This window comes from Cyphomyrmex costatus, unplaced genomic scaffold (assembly GCF_001594065.2).
Source record: "Cyphomyrmex costatus isolate MS0001 unplaced genomic scaffold, Ccosl1.0 scaffold199, whole genome shotgun sequence".
In the NCBI taxonomy this organism is placed as follows: domain Eukaryota; kingdom Metazoa; phylum Arthropoda; class Insecta; order Hymenoptera; family Formicidae; genus Cyphomyrmex; species Cyphomyrmex costatus.
This window is the reverse complement of record NW_017276028.1, coordinates 1,388,345-1,398,102: the sequence shown is the minus strand read 5'-3', so window position 1 is coordinate 1,398,102 and position 9,758 is coordinate 1,388,345. Positions and strand designations below refer to the sequence as shown.

The following is a 9,758-nucleotide window of genomic DNA, read 5'->3' as shown; positions in this document are numbered from 1 at the left end:
ATATATACACACACACATACACACACATATACACATAATTGTATATAGGACATTCCACACATCAACGGGGACAAGTATCTGAACAAAATTTGTACGTGAAGTCGAAATAAAACGTTCAAGGACTTAAAATTTTCGTTTTTATATGTAGTTTAAGAAAAAACATGGCGCTTTTATAAATTCAAAGCAGCTGCTCCAATAGAATAAAATGAATAAAAAACTTACGGAAATTATTAAAAACATTTATTTCATTGATCAAGTGGTCCAAAATTCGTTCAATTTTCTTGAAAATCGGTATTTATGGGTTTTTTGAATCACTCATGAACAATCCATAAGTCCGGATCTACAAATAAATGTTTTAAACCTTATGCCGTAAGAAATTGACCAATTAGAAATTGACCAGTCAAATGCGATGAGAATAATTGACTGTGATTCGTCCATTTCTTATGACTATTGTAGTCCGGGCTAATCATATTTCCAAAATTCGAACTGATGGATCTCCAGTATAGCGGCTGTACTGAATGAAAAATTGACTGGAATTCTTAAATCATTAATCTAGTAGTCCAAAATTTATTCATTTCTAAAAATTGAAATGTGAAAGTTTTTTGAGTCACTCATAAATAATCCGCAATCAGATTTCCCAAATTTAAAATGGCGGATGCAATATATGACGACTGCAGTAGAAGATTGACTGAAACGCTTAAATTCTTAATCATGTGATCCAAAATTGATTTTTCTCGGATCTTTATTCCGAAGAATAAGAGTTTTCGAGTAAAAAAAAGATATTTAGGATTGAATAAATTTTGGACTAATAGCTAGATTAATGATTTTAGAATTCCAGTCAGTTCTTTATTCAATACAGCCGCCATACTGGATTCGTCATTTCGAATTTTGGAAATATGACTACGGATTGTTCATGAGTGATTCGAAAAATCCACAAATATCGACTTTCATGAAAATTTAATGAATTTTTGATCACTTGATCAGTTAAATAAATGTTTTCATGATCAATTAAATAAATGTTTCAATAAGTTCTATAAGTTTTTCATTCATTCTAATCGCCATATTGGAGCAACCGCTTTGAATTTTTAAAAACACCACATTTTTCCTTAAACTACATATAAAAACGAAAATTTTAAGCTCTTGAAGTCTTATTTCGACTTCACTGTCCAAACACTTGTCCCTGTGACGTAGACGTTCTATATTTTTTGATGTAACACATCCTTAATTTTAGAAACACAAACATTTTTTGATATGGTTATTGATATCCGAAAAAAATAAATTATGTTTTATCAGATATAATAAACAAAATATTAATTAATTAATGACTAAACCTTGTAAAGGTAATCTTCTATTTGTAAATCGAAGTTGTGAAGTGAAGTGTCGTTTTCTACCATTGCATAAGTATAAGGTCTCGTTGAAAAATCACAGCCACCCATTGGCGTTCTTATGAAATTGTAATTGATACCATGTGGACCAAAGTAGCTTCTAGAATTTTGAAATTAAATGTGAAATTAACTTTCACACACACATGCGCGCGCGCACACACGCCACACACACACAAGGAAAGTCGCTACATATTTTTTAGACATATTAATTGTGTTGAATGAATTAGCAAAATTCTTTTAAAATTAAACGATTTATGATACCTTAACAAATACTCGGACACCTCATGCGTTAGTTCATGAATGTTTATAGCTGCTGAATCGGTTACAGCTCCACCAAATCCATAGATTCTTTGATATATATTCTTTCGATTTACAGTGATCTTTCCTAATCGGGCTGATCCTTTATTATAAAGCATTTGAGATATAGTAAACACAAGTTTAATCATTAGATGACACTATGATAAACTGCTTTAAACTACGAATAGTTTTTAGGCCGATATTCATAGTTCGTTCTTATTATAAGATCATTTTAAGTAATATTTTAAGATGCTAATATGGTTCTCTGATTGGTTCATGACATCTTAAGATTATACTTAGGACAATCTTAAATAGAGAATCGACTGTGAATACCGGGCTTAGTGACTGCGATATTTCAAGAAAACAACTTCAATACTTACTGTGAGTTTTAACAGACTTTTTATATACACCATTCGATACGTGGAAGAACGAACCACTTTTGCTAGATGTTATCAGGAAATATTTAGCTTGATTGGAAGTCCTGCTCACATTTGGAGCTTCGTCGCAATACGTCATATTGCAAACGCAATAATATCCATCATCTGCTTCCTGCTCTTCCGATCGGCGTTTGACTTTGCAGCCATTAGTTGACTCAACTAAAAAGAGTCCATTAAAAAATATACTTGATTAATTTCTTCAACGTTATCATCACATTACGCGTAGGGTAGACCGGGGAGTAATAAAAGTCCTTGGAGAAAAAAGTCCACCCCTTGTATCTCGATAATAACGCATTTACTAGAAAATTCCATCACACAGTTTGTTAACTAAGAGTGATAATCTTATGTCACACAGTTCGTTGCTACCTGCTGCTAATAACCGCCCGGAAGTTTTCACGGATGTGGCCATGTGTTTGAGAGCCAAAAGAAACCTATTAGCGTTGCAGTTATTTTGATCTGAAGGGATCATTTTTGCACCTAGATAGATTAAATAAGTGTATTTATTAATCTTATTCTATCGTTTGTGATTATTAAAATGGTTATTACTATTATAGTTTTTTAATAATAATGCCGCAAAGTTTACCTTGTTGGGGTAAAAGTGTCATGGTTGTTCTGTGTTCGTTAATGTTGATTCTATAGTGTAACAAGTCGATAATCCTAAGTCTTATCAGTGAAGTTGACCAATAGCCAACAGTACGAAACATTACCGATTACTTCCGATTTTATCGACTCATTGTAGAATCAGCATTAGTGGTATTCGTTACGCAAAAGACAGATAATTACTCAGAATGCGATTTTCATCTCCGATTTTGATGAAATTAGGCTTATTCAACGTGTTTTTGTACGAAACGAAAGAATTTGTAAGAAAAAACGTTGGATCGGCCCTGCGAACTGAGATATTACGCGTTAAAGCTAACCTATTAAGGTTAGAAAATTTGTCAAAGCGATGAAGTGTAGCGACACAAACGCGTCGAATGAGCTTAATATAATCGAAATCAGAGGCGAAGCAGCATTCTGAATAATTACCGAGAGACTTTCAGTTGTATTTTTATTAAAAATAATCTTATATTTTACTATTTGTACCTACATAACAAATGTAGAAGTATTGGTACTTTTTACCCCATTATGTGGACCTTCTTGCCCCGCATATGGGGTAAAAAGTGCCGAGTGACTTCCTCTGCAAAATTTACGATATCTTTGTAATGAAGGGTATATATGCATACTATAATCTTGCATGTATTTTGTAGCCAAAGGTCTCTAGTTTCGAAAAATATCAACGCGATCTGTGTGAATTAAATATTCTTTATTTTATAGCAAAAAATCTCAAAAGTGGCCTTTTATTCCCCTACCTGTCTATCCTACGCATTTTCACATTTCTCTGCATTCCATTCTGTTAATGGAACTTCTATAGAAATTAAAAGAATGGCTCTACGCCAGTAAAATATACATATCTATATAGATATCAATAAATTCTAAAATTGTTAAATAAAGTGGAAAAAGTTATCACGTACTTTTTGCACATCTTATTATACAATATGTATTGATGTTTTTCCATAATTTTGTATATTTCAACGTAAAGTGTTCCATCTGAAGAGGACCAGATTTGGTGGTCGAAACTAGTTATCTAATTAACACTTGTTATTTAATGTTATATTTAGGTTAATTTTATAAGTTCATTAATTTAGAATATATGTATTAATTTGTTGTTAATTTTCTTTTCTTTTGACTCTTACAATGCCATTTTTATGTTTATTTTGTTTTTAAAGAAAGAGTCCTTTATTTAGTTTATATTTATTATACAATATATTATACGTATATTTCTTTTAAACTAAACACTCAAGGATTTACAAATTAATAAAATATAATGACATGAAAGATATATAATATATTAACTTATTATTTTTTAAGAATAAGAATTAAAAAGTGACGTAAAAAAATATTTTTTAGAAGATAAAATTTAATATTATCTTTTATAATTAAATATTTTATAAGAGAATTTTTTTAACAAGACAATTTTTTTTAAGTTTCAATAAAGTTAAGATAATTAAATGCAAAAATTTGTCTCGTATCTCAAGTTATTCATTATTACAGCTTTTTTTTACGTATATTTATACATATATACATAATATGATATGGTTATAATTTCGAGACTTTATGCACTGACGAAAGTGTGGTTATAACATACAAGTATAATTGGTTATAGCCACCAGATGTTAAATAAAATAATTTCAAATGTTTAGGTATAATATTACCAAACATAATTTTATCTTTTAAATTTAGTAAGTATTACCGTTGATAATACCGTTTGGTAATATTAACTAAATATACATATATATATACATATATTATACATATGAAAATAAAATTATGTACAATAGTTTAAAAGTCTTTAAAAAATAACAAAAGTTTACTTAACAATAAGAATGTAACATTCCACAATCTCGTTTAAAAATAGTAACTCGAGAAATATTATATTGTAAAGCTTGTCCTAGAAAGTTTGCATAACTTTTGATATAATCAGTAACTTAAAACCAATTGAATAGAATAAGTTTTTAGACTCGACAGTATTAGTACTCTCACACACATTTTACAAAAATACATTCTTAGATTTTTATTAAATATTTTCTGGGAAAAATAAAATTTTTAATTTAATGCTGCTCGTTAGTTTTTGCACTGTAAATTTTTTTTACATTTTTACTACTTCGTAAATTTCCGAGACGTTTCTAAATTTTCTATATATTTTCCTTTCTTTTCGAAGTATCTGTTTAACCCGTGGCCAGTATCGATTTATAGAACGTAATTTAGGAATGTTAAAAATAATATCTTGTTAATAAATTGTTCATTATTCGTTAAAAATCAGTTTAGCAAGTTAGAGTCATAAGACGTCGCTAAATTAGACTGAAAGAGAGAATGCAGGAAACTTTCTTCAACTTCTCTTAGTTCTTTTGAGAAAAAGATAAGATATATATAATTATGGATAAGACGTTTTTTTTACTCTGTCCCTGACACAAATAGTATTTATTGTCACAAAAAAATGTTTTTTATCATTGTAATAATTTGGTTGTCATGCAAGAACTTTTCGGTCAACTTTTCTAATAAATTAATTTTTTAGCAATGAGAATTATTTTCATTGATTGTGTTGTTGTTATTTTTAATATTGAAAGTGTATTCATTTGTATTATTCTATTTAGAATCGCAGAAATTTTGTTATTTTCGCCATTATATTAATTGTTAGTTGTTAGAAAACAAACGAAATAATAATTAAATTATAATAAGATTGGAATAATTATGTCGAAAAACCTGCTCTATTAAAGGCAGCTCCAGAGCATATAGTTAATGTATACCAATGTACGCTAATATTACACGCGCGCACGAGTAAACATACACTTGACATAATTATTTACATAAATGTAGGCCAATATTTAGCGAATGTGCGTAAAATTGGAGCAAGAATATTAATTGATATTATCTATGTATTATGTCTGGAGCAGATATTAATAAGAAAAGCATATTAATAAATTTTAAAGTAGAATGCAAAGAATTACAGAAATTTGAATTGAAAGACTCAGCAAAACTTTTTAGAACAAGTCTTATTTTTTAATAGCTTGCAAATACTTTGCCAGAGAAAAATGTGAAATGTTTAGAAAAGTTATTTAAATTGGAAATATGATAAAGACCTATATTTTATAGAAATATATATTACTTTAATATTATCAGGGTTGACGGATAACGCATTATTCGTAAGTCATTACTGTTATTAAGTTACTTTTTTCGGTAACAAATAGATAATGACGTTACATTTTTTTAGAAGTAACGTTCATGGTAACGCAACATTTTTGGGGTAATGGTAACGATTTCACTAGTTACTTTTATCGTTACTTTATTTCTAGTCACGTAAAAATTTTAGTCATAACTAGAGCTATAGAAAACGGAGACGTTAAAGGAATAGGTCTGATTAATCACGTAATCACGACGCATTTTTCACATTGTATTCACAATTCACACGTATAGCCTGCGTTCCGTTTTACGCATTATACGCATGATGTATTATTTTATCTTACTTTAATATTTGGTGAACGACAAGAATAAAATAATCGTACAATATACTCTATTTTTTGTAATTTTTATATTTTAAGAAATTAAATAGGTATACCGTGAAGATTTATATGCATATGTATGTATACATATGCATATAAATCTTCATTCAATTAATAATTATATATACCTATATATATACATTTTTTTAGCTCTATTTATCTACTAAAAAATATAATTTTAATATTATATACTACGTAAGTAGTTCCCCCCCATTGCGCGCCGAACATCCGTCGAACTTAAAACGCAAATCTAATTAACTACCGTAGTAATATCACAATTTTTGATGCTTATAGCATCTGAAAATGGATCTTAATAATATGTTGAAAGACATATTAAAATCTTAAATTATAATATTGAAGAAGAAATAAATTGAAATCTAAGAAAAATAAGAATTGTGAAGAATATCACGAGTTGGCGTTTCGTCCCGGCTTCCACTACTAGACTCATCAGTAAGGTAACGTAGTGGGAGCCTACCTTAGACGCCTGGGAAAGATGTTAGAAAGAAGTTAGAAATAAACAAATAATCATGTAATTCAGCACTTGCGAGAAATGACACGATTAACTATAGACCTCTGTTGGCAAGTCGACGTAGTGATATTCTTCACAAAGTTCTTTATTTAAATAATAATTTGAAAGTATCAAACGCTTCTTGCAGCCAGCGTATATTCAACAAATTTAAAGAAAACTCTCGAAAATTTCAAATAACAAGAATAATAAGGCTAATGAGAGCTATTCGCTGTTGTTAGTGCGATCATATATAAGATATGTTAAAGTGTGAATATTATATTCAGCAAGTGCTGAATTACATGATTATTTGTTTATATAGAACTTCTTTCTAACATCTTTCCCAGGCGTCTAAGGTAGGCTCCCACTACATTACCTTACTGATGAGTCTAGTAGTGGAAGCCGGGACGAAACGCCAACTCGTGATATTCTTCACAATTCTTATTTTTCTTAGATTTCAATTTATTTCTTCTTCAATATTATAATTTAAGATTTTAATATGTCTTTCAACATATTATTAAGATCCATTTTCAGATGCTATAAGCATCAAAAATTGTGATATTACTACGGTAGTTAATTAGATTTGCGTTTTAAGTTCGACGGATGTTCGGCGCGCAATGGGGGGGAACTACTTACGTAGTATATAATATTCACACTTTAACATATCTTATATATGATCGCACTAACAACAGCGAATAGCTCTCATTAGCCTTATTATTCTTGTTATTTGAAATTTTCGAGAGTTTTCTTTAAATTTGTTATAATTTTAATATCTTTTTTACATTTATCAAAAAAATCTGCACATAATATTCTATTAGCGTCAAGAAAAAAAGTATATAACGATAACAGTAACGAGTTATTTTTGCAAATCAATAACGAGTAACGGGAACAAGTTATTTTTTAGGAAAAAGAACAGTAACGGTAACGAGTTATTTTTATAAGATAACGTTGCTAACCTCGATTATATATTATTTAAATATTGAAATAGGTAAATATATTATTTAAAATATGTTTAACTATTATACTTTAAAAGAGTATACTTTAATAAATTACACTTATTAAAGTATTTCTCGTTGGTAATATCTAAACTTCAACAGTCTTAATAGATTGTTGAATTTAATATATAATAATTCTTTGATAACAAAAACTCCCGTACAATTCAAAATTAACTTGGAAAGAAAAAGGGCACTAGGCGCAGATAACTTTACGTAAACGCTGATATTTATCAAGCAAAACTTATTTATTACAAAAATTATTCTTACATGTTTCGGCTCATTTTTGAGCCTTCTTCAGAGACAATAAAAAATTACATAAATAAAATATAATTTAAAGTTGACAACAGATTAAAGAATGTTTAAACACCGCGAGCTCCCCCACAACCGAGAAATAAAATCAGATGATGACAATTTCATCTTAAAGAACACAATAATATGACCAATAAAGGCAGAAAAGAAAAATTAATAAATAGAATGCTGGGAAATAATTTCCCAGAATTTCTTAGAAAGAAGACTCAAAAATGAGCCGAAACATGTAAGAATAATTTTGGAATTATGCATAATTAAATTAAAAATCAAATAAACAAAATAAATACATATATACTATATATATGTTTTTTGTTTTTTATATATATATATATTGAGTGAAATGTATTTGATATTTTTTGTGATTATTACTGCTTTAATGTTATGTAGAAAACGTTGGGAACGTTATTTTATAAGTTATTCGTTATCGAAAACTGACGAACGAAATAGCGTATGTAATGCGTTTACTTCCCAACCTTGACAATAATCTTACATGTATAGTTCTCTTAAACATGAAACAATTGTATAGTAAATTATGATAATTTTATAAATATTATTACAATATAATAAAATATCAAAATAAAAATTATAAATAAAATTAACGTTTTTATTCTGTACATGTAATCTCAATTACTATTTTTTAACATTCGCTTACTATTTATGTAGTAATAATAATTTTTAGCAATATTTTGAGATGTGACATACTTAAAAAAACTGAAGGTTTTCATGCAGTGTGACTACATTAATAGTGCAATTGATTCTGTTTACATGGTTAAACAACAAATTGTAAATACATATATAGTTGTTCCCAAAAATTATTATAAATTTTATTTAAATTGTATTAAATTTAATTGCTACCTTTTTTCTTTTAGTATATATTTATTTATACAAAATGTATGCACATATATATATATATATGTGTGTTTATGTGTGTGCGTGTCTTATACTTACTTGTCGCTGCAATAGCAAGAACGAGGATAATCATGTGCTTCATTGCGAGTAACTGGCGCTAAGATACCGCGCTTGTCAATTTAAATCAAATTCCTCCGTACTAAATAAGAAAAAAGAAACATTAACTGGTCTGTGACGTTTTGCACGATTTACAAAGCAATCGACGAAAGCTTCAGAAATACGTTAGAGGTCAAAAATATACAGATTAATATGTAATTGCAAAAAAATATAAATTTTATTAAGAATGATCCCGCACCAATTGTATGTTTTTATATGAAAATGTTTTTAGTTAAATTAGTTGAAAGTTTGAAATTGTGATATTTTACAATATATAAAATGCTTTCTTTAATCAAAAGAAAATAATTCAATAATTATTAAAAAATGGATTTACAGATTTTGCTGTAGCATCATTTGAAAATTGTTATTTTTAATCTAATTAAACGGAAAAGAAAATTTACTATTAATTTATTTCCTAAACTTTATTTAGGTTACACATCGTTAACTGTACATATAAGCATTAATATATAATTTTTTTAACTATACATATAAGCATTTATATATTTAACCATATATTTGTGTTTGTACTACACATATAATAATGTCTGCATAATAATGTCTGCATAATAATGTCAAATATATTAATAGAATGGCCTTTGCAATACGCAGATACATACAGTATTATAAAATTTTAATAAGAACAATAAATAATACCCGTGAAAGCCTCAAAAGCGTAATAAATAAATTAAATGAACTAAGAAGATATAATATTAACTATTTATTTTATA

General features: G+C 28.1%; 1 protein-coding gene across 1 annotated transcript in view; it reads right to left on the bottom strand.

The window, feature by feature from the left end:
• LOC108773122 (glucosylceramidase) overlaps window positions 1-9,016 on the bottom strand; it is a 12,356-nt gene extending 3,340 nt beyond the window's left edge. The window contains exons 1-4 of the mRNA XM_018538843.1: window positions 8,974-9,016; window positions 2,063-2,290; window positions 1,647-1,785; window positions 1,332-1,485 (exon numbers count right to left, since the gene is read on the bottom strand). Of these exons, the coding sequence (XP_018394345.1) occupies window positions 1,332-1,485; window positions 1,647-1,785; window positions 2,063-2,290; window positions 8,974-9,016 (564 nt within the window). The remainder of the gene's footprint in view (window positions 1-1,331; window positions 1,486-1,646; window positions 1,786-2,062; window positions 2,291-8,973) is intronic.
• Window positions 9,017-9,758: the final 742 nt, after the last annotated feature.